The sequence below is a fragment of the Mustela nivalis genome (genome assembly GCF_964662115.1).
Source record: "Mustela nivalis genome assembly, chromosome: 3".
Taxonomy (NCBI): domain Eukaryota; kingdom Metazoa; phylum Chordata; class Mammalia; order Carnivora; family Mustelidae; genus Mustela; species Mustela nivalis.
The window spans coordinates 106640983-106658813 of NC_139022.1; the positions used below are offsets into that span (position 1 = coordinate 106640983).

Sequence of the window (17831 nt, forward strand, 5' to 3'; positions counted from 1 at the left end):
AGGAATGGTAGGGAAGCTCAGTGCATGCCCATGGCTCATTCTAACACTGGAGGGGCCAGTCTGTTTTTAAAACCAGTGAGTGTTGGAAAACTGGAACTGCACACCACGAATTCCATGTCTCCACATGAAAGGAATGTTGACAGTTGAAATTATCAGCTGTTACAAACACAGAGGCTTAATCATAAGTGAGGGCAGCAAGGCATCACCTGCGGGATAATTGATAGCAAATCCACCTTGCACTTGGAAGGTGTCGTGGTTTATCTGTCAAGCCAGGAGAAGCAGCGCTGTTGCCATATTAGCCTGAAATGTTTTTACTATTCCCGGTGTTTAATCCATACAGTTTGAAAAGACAAGAATTTGAAAAGTAACTTGATACTTTTGATTTTACATGCATGTCTGTTTGGGGAAGGGTTTCTAAGCTGTGTGTGTTTTCCTTTGTGTTTTGGGAGGTGGGGAGAAATGCTGGTTTTTATGCAGTGATGTGAGAAGCTTTCTGAAATTTGACCTTCGTTTTCTATTTTTTTTTTTCCTTATATAGGATGATTATTTCAGAAACTGGAATCCCAACAAGCCCTTTGACCAAGGTAAAGGATGCATTATTTCTTGTTGTATATTCCATGGGAAATGCAGTCTCATTTTTCCTTCTTTACATGCTGAGTTACTGTTCCTAAGAATGCCAGAGAGCTGTCTTACTTGACTGACTTGGGGGTCTGAAGTGAGCATGGTGATAGAAACTGTCTTGTCCGTTTTGTTATTTGTCTGAGATCACCTGAGACATATTCTTCAACATGTATTGAATTGACTACGATCATTGGAGGTTTATTTCTTTATTTATTTAAACACCACCACTACTAAGAGTAAAATGCTTATCAGAGTAACCTGGTGAGTTGGGTAGAATCCAGTGATTTCTTTTGTGGAACGGCTGGCCTGGAAATGTGCAATTGACATGAGCTATAAAAATGAAACTTTCTTTGTAGAAACGGGTTCATCTCAGGAGGCTTTCAAGGAGACTAATATTTCATTTGTTAAATAACTTCTTCATGACTTCTAAATAGAAGCTTGTTTCTGAGTCTGCTCACTGACCACTTGGGTGTAACCTTGGTCCTCAGAGGGCTCTTGGCACTCATGCCAGCAAGCAGGAAGCCCGTCTACGGATGGCCATTGTAAGTCACTCCCAGGGTGCTCCTGTGAGTTACTTAAGACAGACTGAGGACCTGCTGTGAATCACTTTCCTGTCCCTGTTGTTCCATGTGTGGCTACGGTAGCCACAGAACCGGCGGCTAAAAATGATGCTAGGTTGTACTTGAAGTATGTATATGCAGGTAATACCGAAACCTGGAGGAAAAAGATTACTGACCATGCATCAAAGGTTCACACTTCTGAGGATGAAGTTTAGTTCTGTGGCTTGACTGTTTGATGCGATCCTGATGGTCGCATCATCGACAAAAAAGAAATCGAGGAGGGAATTGCCATGTAATAAATGTGTTAGAAGGCATCCCTTTCTCCTCTCTCCTTTGTCATTCTAATGGGTCCCTCTGTCCCTGGACTCTGTTTTTTGTTTGTTTGTTTTTTTGTTTTTGTTTTTTAAACAAAATTGGTGTTAGGATTTCTTCATGTGCATTTTAGTTCATGCCTCCAAGTCGGGCAACATTGTATTTCATTCACTCATTCATTCATTCATTCATTCATACATTCACTCATTCATTCATTCTCAAAGTTGAATACCCACTGTGTACACAAGCACCAAGCCTGGTTCTGGGAACAAAACAAAAGCTGTGGTGCCCATGCTGGGGGATGCTGAGAGCAGGGTGTGGGGAGGTAACCCGGTCAGCAGTTTCGGTGGGATGTGTTCAAGGCCCTTAAGGTAGGTATGGGCAGGGCAAGTGGTGAAGCTATAGGTGGGTACCTTACTGTTTGTTGCATGCTTCTTAGGGAGCAGGTCTCAGGAAAGGCTTTCCTTTGGAGATCAGTCCAGACTTCCAGTATCTTAGCAGCCTCCACGAGCCTCTCTCCTTTGTAACTTTACCAATGACTGAGTTGTCACAATAAGCCACATTAAAGCAGACGAAGATATTTCTAATGCAATTTATAAATTTCCCATTGAAAATGGTTGAAATTTCTCAACATTACTTCTGAAAGGATGTACCTTCATTTTGGAACAGCTCTGATACACAACATCACACTCTCTCTGGGCCTTACAGATGCACCCTCCCGTAAACATGCCCTCTAGGATTTTGCTTTCAGAGGCCTCTGAACGGAGAGTGGCAGCGGACTGATTGTTTCCAGCCCTGAAGCAGAAATGGGTTCTTGTCCTTTGAGGATCAAGTGTTGTCTAACCACCAGATTGACTCTGCCCCAAGACTTGCACACAGATACTTAAACATCACCAGGGGAAGACATTTTCATTTTCACTAGTATACACTGGAAAAGATAAATACTTGAAGGTGAGTTTCATTTGCCACTTGGGGATGCATATGATCACTTGCCTTGATTGGGGGGTTAGCATAAAAACTTTGAGCATCAAAAAGAGCATGAGACTTAAATCTGCTGAACCGAGAAGTCCAAAGAAGGATTTTTGTCTCCTAGGAATGATGGCAGACATATCCAGCAGATTCCCACCCCTGCTCCCTCTTTTTCTAGCTCTGCAGGCATGAAAACTGGATCTGCTTAGATAAATCTTCCTTCGATAAAACCTCTTGACTTTATGGGGTATAATTGAGGACCTTAGCTGAGAAGCCCCACTTTGTAGCTCAGGTGTAGCTGCTGTTGGCTATTTATATACAGAGCCATGGGGAGAGCAGGCAGAGCTGAGAATAGCCTTCACTTAAAATATCAGCCCCAGCAGATGTCATCAATTACATTGTGTGCTGCTCAATAAAAATGGGAGGTTACTATATCAGTGTTGACACCACTTGGTGAAATATAAACCGTAGGCATGGAAGATGTAGAGCATTTCATCTTCCAGATAATAGGAGAATTGCTGAACTCCAGTGAAAGTTGTCAGCTGCAGCGAGAAGTCATTTCCCTGCCTATGCCGAAAAGAAATCAAACATGTTTGGAGTGGTTTTGGGGTTGGGGAGAACTTGGAGCTGGTAGCAAGGGCACTCGTTGAAAGACATCGCAGGGTTTCACGTGACAATTACGCAAGGGCATGGCAGTGGACATGGCTTCCCGATGGCCTTGGGGCGAGGTGGGCTGAAAATGCAGAGGAGAAGGTGGGAGTGGGTCATGAGGGATTGTGGTGGAGAAGAGCCAGAACGGTGGGTCTGAGGGGCAGGTTTTGACGGATCCTTGCTACCAATCTGTGAAGTTTGCCCTTTGTTTTCTTGGCAGTGGGGAGCCAGAGAAAGGTTTTCAGCAGAGGAATGACGCGGTGAAGGCAGTATTTTAGAGGACTGAGTTTGGTGACTCAGCAGCTGTGATGAGGAGCCCAAGGCGCAGCTGCTAGATGACGTCCCTCCCACGGACTCCTGCGTGACTTGTCCCTTGCCCCTTCCATCGCCTTGGAGCTTTGGGCTCTGGCTGTCGCAGGTGGTCAGACACAGCATCCAGCCCTGGAGCCGGATCTCTGAAATGCCCCCGGAGCTCCGGCTTCTCGTAGGTGTTGGTGCGAGTGGTTAGGACACTGGTAGTGTTGATGAAGCAGTTACTTGTAACTGTACTCTCTGCTTCAGGATATTTACTGACCTTGGAACAACAGGACTTTGTAGAGAGCCCTTACCAGGTAATTGACTCAGAAGGAAGTCACTTGGTGGTCTCCTTTCAAGAGGCTAAAAACGTCTTTAACTTGTTATCCTAAAGTGAATCCTGAATGTTTCTGTCTGTGGAATATAAGAGCCATCAACTTCAGGCCTTTTGGAGAATTCTTTGTGAGATTTGGATAAGTGGTATACACCCTTTTGGGTATGATAATTATTTAATGCCAGGTCTCCTCACAGAAGGGACAGAGAGGAGTTCAGAACTGAGGGGAACACTCAGATGAGACATTGCCTTTGTGAAGTCCACAATGCCAGTTGCCCTGCGGGGAGAGCAGGGCAGGCTACTGGGTTGGAGAGGGGACCACGGGCTGTTGTGCGTGGTTCTTGTGTGGGCAGGAATGGAGGTCCTGGGGTGGACCTCGTTCGGACACGTTCCCAGAGACTTGGGTGGCCTCTCTTGCTCTACCCTTGATATTCCATCACCTGGCCCCTAGCAAATCTGGGCACACATAGTGGGTGAGGAGCAGGTATGAGGTTTCTGTTTCCAGAAGTGGTGTCTGGTCCAGCAAAGTGCTTCTCTAAGAAAACAGTCCTTGGTGCAGTAAGTTCGGGACGCACATAAACTCTGTGCTTCTCCTGGAGATTCACCTCATTCGTGATTGAAAAGCTCAGAGAAGTCTTTTCATAAAGAATCCCATTTAACTTCCCATTTTTCTCAATCTGCCTTTGACCGCATGCTTTCATTTTTATTTTTTCGCTCCACGCCTATCAGGTACCCAGAGAAAGTAGCATGTTCTGTGGGATGCGCTTTGGTAAGTGTGGTGTTGGTGGGGGGGACTTGGGGTTTGCATTCAGACTCTCCACGTTTGGAACTTGACCCCACCAGCTCTTAGCTGAGTGATTCTGGCAAATTGCTTCACTTCTCTGCATCGATGCCTTCAAATGTGGTGACAGCACCAGGAAAAGGATGAAATGAGTTAATGTCTGGCATACAGTAAGTGCTCCATGAGTGCTCCTTCAGCAATTAATCTTTTTCATTCCCTCTTCCTCCTGTTAACCTTTGTCTCCCCCTGTTGCTTCCTTCCTTTTCCACTTGGGTTTTATTTTTCTCTTCCTTTCTTCCCTTCTGGGGGGCCTTAAGACTTGTGATGCTCTGGAGCTCCCGGGGTCAGGCAGAGCTGGCCTCTTTCACACCGGGAGGATAGGTCACCACAGTGGTGCACCCCAGATCCTCATTTTGGGGGCTGAAGAGGTTCAGGCTCTTAACATGCTCCTTTCTTCCTTCCTCGCATCTACCCATAAACGGTTGTCAAATGCTCCACATTTCACCGTGCTGTGCTGGATAATAGGGACCCCAGTAAGAAAGGGCTCTCTGTGGGATGCTCCCAATTATCAGTCAGTCAGAGGCCATCCATCTAAGGTCTTAAGCTCAGAGAGCGTGTATATACTGGGAAGGGGGCTGCTGGGGGCTGGCAGCAAGAACTGGGGCTGGCGGGGGTGGGTCGGGCGAGGAGTGTTGGTCTCAGAAACTGAGAAATCCATAAGATGTCAAGTGTTACTATGACTGACATAGGTCAGTGTGAGTTGAGGGGGCATTTTCTGTTACAACTTGGCCTCACTCAGCCTGTGCCTGTGGATCAGGCTGCCTGTGCTGTAACTACCAACCTTCCCTAGTAACAGTCACCTTCAGTGTGGTAATAAGGGTGCTGTCCCAAGGGTTCTCTTTTTCCTTAGAGTGGGGTGGCTGAGGAAGTGGGGCTTGGAGCAGAAAGGCAGAGACAATTTACCAGACCACGGTGTTGTGTTAAAAGAATAAAAGGTGTTGCTTTCTGTCATAGAATAGAGAATGAACGAGAAGCAAAGCGAATTCTAAAAAGTCATTTCAAAGTTTCTTGGCCAGTCTTTTTTGAAAAAAAAAAAAAAATTGAAGCTTTCATTACCAAAGTTTTTGCTGAATCAAAGGTTGTTTTTGTGTTTTTTTTTGTATTGGGAGGTTGGGAAGGTCATTTATGTGTGTAACAAAGACCTTATTTTTGGAATGGAATTCTGATTACTTGACGGAGTCCTCAAGTGATGGGACATTAATTAATTGGGATTCTCTCCTGTAGCCATGGTTCACTCAGGAAAGAGCCCGCCGATTTGTGGGTATGAAGTTCTGCTCGATGAGACAAGCCTTTTGAGGACAAATGGCTGAAGGGAGATTTATCAGGGAACTTTTTGAAACAAGCGAGTTCCTTTAATGTGGAATAAATGAATGTTTTAGATGGAGTGTACAGCTGTTGGTTTTAAGGATAATGTTTTTTCTTCTGTAGTGAATACTAATCGTTCTTCCCGAGCGGCCAGGCTGTGACTGAATCTCCAATGATGCTGGTGATGTTCAGAGCAGAATATGAACTTGTAGGAATTGATCTCCAGATAAAATAAAGCTCAGAAAGTCAGGGGTCCTTTTCACTCACGCTGTTCACTTGAATTGAGGAAAAGAAGAAAACCCTTGCCCTTTGACTTTCCATCTATTTTCCCAAGATCCCAACAAGCTCAAATTCTGACCAAAGCCTTGAACTGTTTTGAAGCAGAAATTCTAAGACTCAAAAGGAGAGAGTCCTTTCCACGTTCCGGCTGTGTTTCTGGAACCGGAGCCCCGTGGATTAGGGCGGCATCCATGTTTTGTCCCAGTTCTAAAGGGGAACCCAGGGGGGCAAGATTGCTTATCTGTAAAATGATTGTTCAGAAGAGGATTTTTTTTTCCCTCCTCTAGATTAATCTGAAATTTTACATGTTAGGCTTAAAAGAAACCTTCAGTCCTCACAGCTTTCCTCTTGATGTGGAATTGAACCTCACCCCCCAAAAGAGCCTCTGGTTTGCATTCATACTGCCTTGAACATTGCTCAGTGTTTAAGTATCTGTTCACCTTATCGGATCGCTGGAGCTGCTGATTTTCAGAGGCATCCGGTCTGGTTTGTGGAAAGCATCTTAATATCTTAATAATTTCCCCCTGGTCCTTTCATGTCTGGTCTGCTCGGTTTCTCCCTCTTTGCCTTTCACGTGACATCACCGTGACACTTTCCCCTAAGTGACAGCCCCTCTCACCTCCCGGGAACCCGTTTCCCACCCCATACCTTCCCGTTCCACCCCAGCCCCATTAGCTTCTCTCCTTTTGTTGTCCCTTCTCTTTCCTGATTATGGCAGTAAAATAGTTACTGCTTTTTTTTTTTTTTTTAATTTTTCAAGTATTGATTTTTAACTTTTCAGAGTCAATTCTGCCAGAGAAGAAACAGAACACTGCTAATTCACATCTTCATCTGCTCCCGTTTTTTACACAGCCTATCTGCTTTGAAGTTAGAGCGAGTTAAAAGTCACAACTTTCATCTCTGGCTGCCTTGGCCTGTTTGCTTATTTTAAAGAAAGAAAAATCACATAAAAGATTGAAATCCGACGGGTGCCCCTTCTTGCTCCTTTTCCCTAAAGGGCCACCTCATTAAAGCACTTTTCCCTCCATGTTCTTATACTTTGAGGTCACAGGGGCATGTCGGCAAGCAAGATGTTACATTACATGTTGACCTCTAGAAATAAATGTTTTCCTTCTCTAACCTGTTCATTTCATTGAAAAATTGTTTCCGAGGGTCTTTGGTGCGGTGGTTGTAGATCTAGTTAATGCCTTTCTAGTGTTCTGTCACATTATATTAATGCGCTACCATTTAGCCACTATTCCCCCATTGGCAGACAGTTATGCTGATGCTGTTTTGTTATCCAGACTGCTTTCCTTAGCATCTCTAACCCACTCCAGCTGATTCTGACCTGAAGTCACTTGGCCTTGGAGAGCCTGGTATCCCAGGAAGGGACTGAGGTGGGTCTTGACTCTGCCACTATTTCAATGTGGTAAATTCAGGCAAATCACGTGGCCTTTCTGGACTTCACTTAGCCTATTTCTGAAGTAAAAAGGGGCTTCCCGAGGTCTTTTCCATCCACGATAGTTAAGCTCTCATGGTTTCAGACAGCACAGAGTCTGTATGTTTAACTCGTAAAGGAAGGAAAAATGGAGAATCTGAGCCCGATGCTCGAGTTTCAAAGGTTACAGTTTAGCCAATGAGGTATGAATATAGCTGCAGTAAAACCAGTGGAATTAAACGGGCCTTTAAACTATCTGGGGTGGGAAGGGAGGCTCAGAATAAAAAGCAAGAAAGGCCAAAGTCGGAGGTACTTGGTCTTCTCACGGACCTGCGGGCCCCGCTGGGGGTGGAGGGAGAGCAGGGTCTCAAGGGCTCCAGCTGTCGTCTTAGTCCGCCATTAGCTTGCTGCACCCTGCGGAGTACCTTACTCTGCGTTTTCCTCCGGGGCTAGCGACCCCTGCCTCGTGGGGCATTTGTGGAGACTCAATGACGTCGTGCTGCAGAGGGCCACGAGTCAGTGTATGGCTCGTGCCCACTTAACCTCACGTTGTTGCCAGCCAAGTACCCCCAGCTATGACTGTGGGCCCCGCTTCCTCGTGGGGGTGCCAATGGCTCTGTCAGTGTTGTACGTCGGCCTCCCCCAGGCTTCGCTAGGAACTCCCACTCCCCTGTGCCTCCAGAACCAAGCTGTTCTGGGTTGCGTTCTACCCTATGGGCAGAATGATAGAGAATCATGAGGGGTAGTAAAATCCCCCTTGCAATTATGAGGCTCTGTGGCTTTTCTTACTGTGTTTAAGAGGTTCCTTCAGCACGGACAAATCCATTTTAAAGACGTGTTTATTACCTTTTCCCAAACTCATAAAATGTACTGTTAGTTTTATAAAAACGGAGGGGGGGTGTGTGTGTGAATCCATTCTGCTGTATTCCGCCTGCTAGAATAACAGCCTCTGAATTAATTATATGGTATTTGTGGAGCCCTAATGAAACAGCCCTGGTTTGGGGAAATTCTCAACAGGGAAAAAATGTCAGCTGAATTTTAAAATCAATCAATAATGCTGTTTAAATTTTCCTCATCGGAGACTGTAGAATGGATTAGAGCATTTTCACAGCCGGGAGGCGGCTGCTGGGAGGGAAGCCGCCAGCATCACCTGTGTCCCCACAGGTCCCATGCCCGAGATGGAGACTTTGCTTTTTGTAGAGGTCCTCAGTTATGTTACATGGCTGAGTTCACTGCAGGAGGCCTGTCTGATGTCCATTCGGCCGTAAATGTCACGCAGGATGAGAGGCAGTGTGGTATATCAGAAAGGTCCTCGGTTCTCAGGCTCAGTGCTGGGGTTCAATCCCCAGCTCTGGCCTTCAGGAAGCTGTGTGTACTGAGGCAAGTGCTTAGCTTCTCTGAGCCTGTTTCCTCCTCCTCTACAAAAATAGAAATGGACATTGCTTGCACCTACAACCTGTCAAACTGCTGATGTAAGGTCCGACCCAGTCTTAACAAAAAGGATCACAATTAAGGTGACAAAGCTTTGGTAAAAGATGAAGGGACAGTATTTTGTTCTGGATTCCCAGAGTTGGAAGGCTCTTTGAAGTTTTCCCCATGCCCGCTTACCTGATCCAGCGCACGAGCTAACTGATCAGGGAATTGTCGAATCACGTGCTTGACTGATGACCTGGTAGGGGCTCGGTGGTTCCATGTGTGAGGAGGAATGTCGAGGAGGCCTTCCTCAGCGCATTCAGCACCTGTGTGGTGAAGAGCGGGACCTGTGGGCAATGGGATCCGCCCGAGGGTGTGTTTGAGGCACTCTGGACGCTCCAGGTCGGTCAGCAGCTGCTGGGTGAGGCTCAGAAAAGGGATCCCAGGAGGTGTCATGGGGGTCTCTCAAGGCTGAGTAGCTATCTGGAGATAAGCCAGGGGGAGGTGGGCAGCAGTGGATGGGAAGTAATGTTTCCTGAGAGCTGAGCTTTCAGTTGCTCCCAAGTGGAGTTCGATAGGATTGCTTCTTTTGAAAAACACATTTATTAAGAGAGATAAGGAAAGTGTAAGCCATTGCTTTCTCAGGCTGTTTCACTCTTTCTCCATTTGTCTCTCAAGATCTCTCTGGTGGGCGCCTGGAAATACCCCCAGAGCAGAGATGGTGAACATTGAGGTCCCCTGTGCAGCAACAGGGGGAGAATGGTGTGCGGGACAAGACAGCACCAACTCTGTCTCCAGAGAGGGACCGTGATGCAGCCCCAGCTGAGGCTGGTCGTGCGGGTCTGGGACCCAGGGGTGACAGAATTTCTCATTCCTCGAAGGGAGCAGGAGATGAAGAAGTTTTGACATGTGTGTGGAACCTAATTTCTTCAGTGTTTGTGCATAAGTTGTTAAAAACAACAACAACAAGCCTGTGAGTGGGTAGGTGTGTCTTTGGACTTCTAGTCTGTGGCTTCTCTCAGAGAGGAAGCCGGAGACCTTGTTGTCAGACCTTGTCTTTGACTTGCGGTGTGTATGCTCTGGAGGCTGGTGAGTCCTTGGGGTTCCCCCTCTCCGGACCTGGAGGCAGTGTCTAGCAGAGCTGGGGACACACTGCTTGAGTGCAAGTCATCTGTGCGCAGACTGCTCTCGGACACTGTGAGGCCTGACGCGAAATGTCAGGAGCAGGGAGCCTGATGGAAACCCGAGCCCCAGGCAGAGTGCTGGGTTATTACTGCTGTGTCTCTGTGGCCTCCCACACCACCTTGAGATGGATTGTTTTAATCTTGAGGAGAGGGACACACACCCCTGCCCACACGGAAGCACACTCAAGCTCACACAGTTCACGACACAGGTGCCTCGGGGATTCGGAAGCACAGGCCACACCCCGAAGAGCCCTAGTGAAGGCACGTGAATCAGGAGGCATTTAGTCAGGTGCTGAGTCTCCTTGCTCTGGGGTGGGGGGTATTTGGGCCATGCCGGGGGTACCAGCAGCCTGGCCTGGAGGAGCGGTCGGCCGGGGATGGGTGTCACGTTCAGCACCTGGCCCTGCGTTGTTCCTGCTCTTTTTTTGGCCAAGAAGAATGACAGAAAGGGATAGAGAAGGTAGACATCATGAGAGGCGTTCACTGCCAAGGGGAGAAGACCCCAGTAAGGGGAAAGATGGTTCTTCTGAGCCCATGGGAGCCAGTGTGACATTCCAGCCCTGCCTGGTTTGGCCCCGGGCCAGTGCCATCCAGAGAGCCCTAACTCACATTTACTCCAGCCTCTTCTTCACCTGCTAATGTCAAGATCGGGAGAGAAAGACACCTGTTTTCCCACTACGTTCATTTCAGGTCCACGAATGGTCACTTTCTTTGCAGAAATTGACTTGAAATGTCACTTAGTGACCCTCAGATCTGTAACCAAATGCATGACAGCCTGACTTTTTTTTTTTTTTTTAATAATTTTCTCTCTCCCATTCTTGAAAATGGAACATTTGGGAATATATAAGTATCAGGTAAAAGATGAATAGATGGACACTATTTGGATATAAGGAAACAGAAGTAAATTAAAGCTGCAGCAAGGGGAACTACTCAAAACATGTCCATTTCCTTGCACACTTCTAGAGCTGGCCCTAGAGTTTCCTAACAACCAAAGGAAGTAAGGAAACACACCATCATATATGCCCTTGCAGTGAAAGTAAGACTGGAGAGATTTGAGGGGTTCCTGGTACTGAGGCTAGAGTTGCCTTCCTCCACCTGAGTTCTCTAACAGGGCTGTCCAGGGCCGTGCTCTTCATTGTGGCTGACAGTAAATACCACACCCACTAGTTCTAACTGCTTCCTCCTCTGACTCTTCCTTACATGATGGCTGACAGCCAAAGTGCAATTCTGTAAGTTAATTCAATGATAAGCCAGAATAATACAGAGTACACAGACTTCGTAAGGCCTGGCTTGAAACACGGATAAAATTGACAACATCAGGAAGAATGGATGCCCTGTGTCTCCATCAGGGAATACTCTGATTATTTTGTTTCCGGTAACTGATTAGCATTGGAAGTGAGAGTTCTGGGCTTTTCCTGGCAGGGACAAGAAGTTCAGAAGATCTTGGTGCCAATTAGCAGAAGCAAATGGATCTCTTCTTATCAGCCAGGTGGCAGGTAGAGCCAGTGTCCTTGGTCAGAAATTCAGAATCTAAGCTGGAATTTTGATGCCTGAATGTAGTCACCGTCCTCTACGCTGAGACTGTAGATCAATTCAAACCCACAGGCAAGTGGGTGATGATGAATGTCAACTTTCTTTCCTGCACCCCGCTGCAAGCCCAGGGAATGCAAAGGTATCACATGGGAGCTTCACATGGGGGGAGACACTTCCCATGTGCACGCGTGTACACATTCATCCCTGCTTCTCAGATGTGTCCAGATGCTGATATGTTTAATGAAATGCACATTTTATCTGAAGATATTCCCAAATTCATGTTACATGTTGTAGCAAATTCTGAGCTGCCCACAGAATTCTGAGCATGATGGCTAATTTTTTTTGGTGGGGGGAGAACAGAAGGATGCAGTTTACACATGTTACAGCTTGATCCTGAGTTGTCTTTTCTGTCAGTGGTTAGGCAGGAGGAGAAGTTACGCTGTCGGTGTAGGGGTGAACACTCTAACCAAGGGACAGATTTGTTCATTTGGAAATGGTTTCAAGGGCTTCATATGTAGTTTTAAAAGTAGGGGGTGAGGTGGCATAAGCCCTTGGGCGGGGACAAGCCTCCATATAAGCCAGCATAGTGGGTGGAATTTTGAACTCCTTTGGATATAAGAGCTATACTCAGATGTTGGTTGGGTTCTTGTAGAGAAGAAGCAGAAGATTGTTTGGCACCCAAGGATAATTCCAGAAAAAGTGAATGGGAGTTAGTGATAGATTTCATCTCACTCTAAACAATTTTTTTAAAAGATTTTATTTATTTATTTGACAGAGAGAGATCACAAGTAGGCAGAGAGGCAGGCAGAGAGAGAGAGGGAAGCAGGCTCCCTGCTGAGCAGAGAGCTCGATGCAGGACTCGATCCCAGGACCCTGAGATCATGACCTGAGCCAAAGGCAGTGGCTTAACCCACTGAGCCACCCAGGCGCCCCTAAACAATTTTTTTTTTTTAGATTTTATTTATTTATTTGACAGAGATCACAAGTAGGCAGAGAGGCAGGCAGAGAGAGAGAGAGAGGAGGAAGCAGGCTCTTGCAGAGCAGAGAGCCTGACATGGGGCTCAATCTCAGGACCCTGGGATCATGACCTGAGCTGAAGGCAGAGGCTTTAACCCACTGAGCCATCCATGCACTCCTCATCTCACTCTAAGTACAGGCTTTTCATAACTCAAGCTATAAAGGGAAGGGGTATCTGCTGGGAGGGATGAGTCACCATTGCTGGAATATTCGTACCTACGACTGGGCAGCCACTCTGCTGGTTTGCTGTTGGAGGATGGGGTACTTACCATGGACCTTCCTTTTGACTTTTAATTTACATCGTTCTATGATAAGGCAGGTCTGTTGAGAGTTGATAATTTATTTTATAATAGCAGTTACTCCCTGCAGGATATCTTCAAACAGTTTGCTTAACTGGTACCTCGAGGTAGATTCATTTTAACCAAGTGTGGTCTATGCAGCTTTAAAAGAACACCCGAAAAGTAAATGGGTTCAGTTGTATACAATTGAAGTGTCAAATACAAGGGACTTGTGTGAGAAAAATAGCAGGATTATTTGGTGTTCCTTATAAAGGAAAGTGATCTATCCAGTCCAGTTTAGATCTTCACTTCCATCCTTTGGAAACAATCCTACTTCCATGAATGGATTCTGGAGTTTTTGGCAAGAATGGCAGGGGAATCTCCAGCCTTGGTTCCATGTTTTATCTTGCTAGATCTGCAGACACCGTCATAAATTTCCAAATGCATGGAAGTTGCTCAGTGTAAGACTGTCCTCCATGGAGAAAGAAAGGGTTTTGTTCTCCGTTCAGATGCTCGAGGGTAAGGGCAGTGCATGAAGGAACTGGGAAGCCATCGTCTTTATAGAGAAGCCCTCGAGGGCTGGAAGGTGTAGATGAGGCTGGTCTCCATGAGCAGGAAAAGCCTGGTCCTCCGTGGGTCTTTTTGTCTATTTTCAAAAGCCAAAGCCACATGGACAGATTCCCCTGGCCCAGCCTCCAGAGGGCACGCTTGCACGAATTCCTGTCCTCCGACAGCTTGTGGTGTTGGCATGATTCAGTGAGGTTCTGTTAGCCTATCAACTATGCCTCCCTCCGTGTTTAGAACCTCCTGCTATCCCCGACAGCAAAGACGAGATCATGAAACTCAGATAAAGAGGGATTATTATATAGTTGGGAAGTTTGTGCCTTGTGTTTGCATCGGGTCACTGAGGGGGTCTGCCCTGGAAGAGAAAGGGGAGGGGCTGTCTCTGTCTCCAGGGACATTTAGGCTGAAGCGTCAGAGCAAGGAGGTGCGGGGTCCTCCTTCGAGATGATCCTGTGAGGCCGTTGGGCTAACTGTGCGGCAGGAGATTTTCTGTAGAGTAGCTTCAGTGGCTCCTGTCTTTGTGACTGTTATTCACATTTTTCTTCTTCGCTCTGGATGTTTTCATTTTTCTTAGAACCTTGATTTCTGGTCTCTTTGATTGTTTCAGTGTGCACAGTGGAAGTTGATCTGGGTGGTAGAATTTTCAGATAGCACAGAGGGAGTTAGAATTGTAATTGAGGGTGAATTGCAATTATTTCATCGTTGAGTTGTGTGACCGCTTCTTTAAGAATTTACTGTACTACTGCAGTAATTAGCAAATACCTTGCGCTGGAGCCTGCACACATTCCCATTCTCTGTGCTTAGAATATTTCTGCCCTCACCCACACTACGTGATGTGTCCAGCTCTTAATTATTTATTTATTTATTTGACAGAGACACAGTGAAAGAGGGAACACAAGCAGGGGTAGCAGCTGAGGGAGAAGCAGGCTTCCCGTTGAGCAGGGAGCCCAATGCGGGGCTCGATCCCAGGACCCTGAGATCATGACCTGAGCCGAAGGCAGAGGCTTAATGACTGAGCCACCCAGGCGCCCTGGAAATCTACTTTCATTGGCCCTAGATGCAGTTGGCCCACTCTCTCCTAATAGCCTATACCTTATATCATTACATAGTTGTGATTTAATAATTTTTCTAGAATTATTTACTATTTGATTCCCTGACTGTGTCTTATGTATTTGCGTATCTCCCGGGGCCCAGTGCAGGACTAGGCACAAAGTAACTGCCTAGTTTAGTAGTTGTCCAGAAGAAGAGTAATTCCCATTTATCGAGAGTATGCAAATACTGTCTTCTCTTTTTGAAGAAAAAAGCGTGTACACATGCACTGTCTTGTTGCCACTGATACCTGGATAAGGAAAACATGGTTGCTCCCATTTTAAAACTGGGGAACTTTTAAAACAGGTTCATATCCTGAGAGCAAAATACTCAGCAGCTTCTTTTAAACAAGGTTCAGGATGGGGCGCCTGGGTGGCTCAGTAGGTTAAACAAGGTTCAGGAAGTGTATACACCGTCACCTGGAAAAACATCCCTGATATTGGTGATAGCCTTATAAAAAAGCACAGCAGGGTATCTAATAGGACTTGAGTCACTAAAATGGAATGTTGGTGTATGTCTGTAACTGAGGGGGCTTGTGTTTGCAGGTCAGATACCTGAACACCAAACTGTAACCTTTGATCTCTGAGGAATGGGCCGGAAGGAAAAGAGGAATTTTAGTTCTTACTTGATAATATTTCACATAATTTCATTTAAAAAGGTTACTGTGAGTCCCTCTTTAAAAATAAAAAGCATAGGAAAGAAAAGGACTTCCCCAAGGTCTCCAAGGTGGCTGATGGGGGCTTTGAACCCCCGCCTGGCTTCTGGCTCTGAAGCCTGGGTTTTCTTCCTGATGCGCATTGTGTGTCTACAGCAGTAGTGTTGACTGGGAAGTACCTCCACCCCTTCCATGCTGGGGGTATTTGGCAATTTCTTTACACGGTTTTGGTTTTGGTTTTTTCAGCGCACTGACTGGGCTGGAGGCCTCCCACGGCACCCTAGCCTAACATGTCAGTAGTGTCAAGGCTGAGCCACTTTGCTCTCCAGTAACAGCTGGCTCTGAGTAGGCCCTGGTGCATCAGGTGCCCCAGTCAGCCCCACTGGACCATCAGCCCCATGTCTGTGGAATGTCTGGCTTTAGCCTAAGCCCTGGGCACAGAGCCTGCTCTGACATCACATCCTTTCAGTGCCCAGTGGAAATAGCAAACATTAAATCATTTTAGATGATTTAACACAAAAACTGGTGGCAGGCCAGTTCTGCCCCTGGATTTGGCCCCTGGGCCACAGGTTTCTGTTCCTGGTTTTGAGTCTCCTAGGGTTTAAAGCTCTTTAGAGGCAGAGATGAGGTCTTTAGTCAAAGAAAGGTTCTGAGGAGATATAGGACTGGGAAGGAGCATCCTAGTGTCTTACCACAAACTGAGAGAGAAATAAGCATTCTTTTAGGATGGGTGATGATGTTTGGATTTTCCCCATCATCTCCTCGGATGATACACAAGTTTATTTACTATCTGAAACCAAGTGCCATGCAGACATTGGAAGATGACTGGGGGCATCCTTCGAGTGCCTGTGTGATTCTGTTTCTGTCTGTCCCTAGCAGATCATTCAGCACTGGGGGGACCCCTTGCGGGGGAGGGGGGCACACCCTGCCTGGATTTACAGTGAGCACAGAGGGGAGGGAGGCTGCTCTGCCCGAATCAGGGCCTCCAGTTTGTTGCTCCACTAGGAGCTCTCTTGAGAATCATTCATTGCCTTTTGCCCTTCACAGGGAGGAAACTGAACCCAGAGAAGGGAAATCATTTGCTAAGAACTAATGACTGGCCAGTCAGGACTGATGGTCTTGTAGTCAGCCCTAAGACAGCAATGGGAAGAAAAGAGTGATTTTCTTAAAGGCAGAGAGGCAAATAGACAAGGATGTACTCTCCTTATGTAGGTGCGGTTGGGTAGGATTTGGTTCAAGGAGCAGGAGGTGGAAAAGCTGATGAGGGAGGGAGGGTCTTACTGTTACAGTGCTCTGCTCAGCAGGGAGTCTGCTTCCTCCTCTCTCTCTGCCTACTTGTGATCTCTGTCTGTCAAATAAATAAATAAAATCTTTAAAAAAAAAAAAGAAATGTGAAAAACAACATTTTAAAAAAGTACCCCCCCACATGATTATATTGTCTTCACGTGAGTATTTTCCCCACGTGACTACACACTCAGTCTTCACAACTGCCCTGTAAAATTGGGGCTATTGCTGGTATTATTGTATAGTGAAGGAAACTGAGTTAAGTTAGTTGTATCGGGCAGAGGCCAGCAACCCTTTTCCATAAAGGGACAGATAGTAAATACTCTAGGATTTGGGCCCTATATGATCTCTTTTGCTACAACTCAATTTTGCCTGTAGTGTGTAATCATCTGTAGATAGTATGCAAATGAGTGGACCTGATTGTGTTCCAGTAAAACTTTATTTATGGACACTGACCATTGAATGTCATAAAAATGTCACATGTCATAAAATCTTTTAATTTTTCCACCGTTCGAATATGGGCAAGTTATTCTTAACTTGTGGGCCACAAGAAAAGTGGCGGCAGGCCAGATTTGGCCCCGGATATGGCCCCTGGGCCATAGATTTTTGTTCTTGGTTTAGAGTCTCCTAAAGTTCAAATCTAGTTCAAGTCCAGGTCCGAATCCTGATGTGTCTCTACAAACAGATTTTAATCTGCATTATACCGAGAGGTAGCTGTCGACCTGTTTTTTTTGTCAAAAAAATGAAAAACTTTATAAAAAAGCTGTGCTAAAAGTACTATTTGCCTTAATCATGAAGTTTGTCAAGTTTTTCAAGGAAGGTCTAATTTTTGTCAAGTTTTTCAAGGAAGGTCTAATTTTAATTTCCTCTGAACTTGTGTCTTTGTAGCTCACTGTTAATTATAATTTGGGGAGGCATTTTGGCTTTTGAGCTGACAGCTTGAAAATGTAAAGTCTCTTTTTTAAGTGAAACAAACAGACACATGGTGTAAAAAATTCACTTCAAAAGTATATAAAATAGGGGCGCCTGGGTGGCTCAGTGGGTTAAGCCTCTGCCTTCAGCTTGTGTAGTGATCTCAGGGTCCTGGGATTGAGCCCCCCATGAGGCTGTCTGCTCAGTGGGGAGCCTGCTTCCCTCCCATCCCCGCTTCTGCCTGGCTCTCTGCCTACTTGTGATCTCTGTCAAATAAATAAAATTTTAAAATCTTCAAAAATTATATAAAATAAAAAGT

At 46.0% G+C, this 17831-nt stretch overlaps 1 protein-coding gene across 1 annotated transcript in view; it reads left to right on the plus strand.

Moving 5' to 3' along the window:
• Nucleotides 1–17831, plus strand: part of SPOCK1 (SPARC (osteonectin), cwcv and kazal like domains proteoglycan 1) — a 499079-nt gene that overhangs the window by 233975 nt on the left and 247273 nt on the right. Inside the window, exon 3 of the mRNA XM_082725613.1 lies at nt 539–584. Coding sequence (XP_082581739.1) covers nt 539–584 — 46 coding nt within the window. The remainder of the gene's footprint in view (nt 1–538; nt 585–17831) is intronic.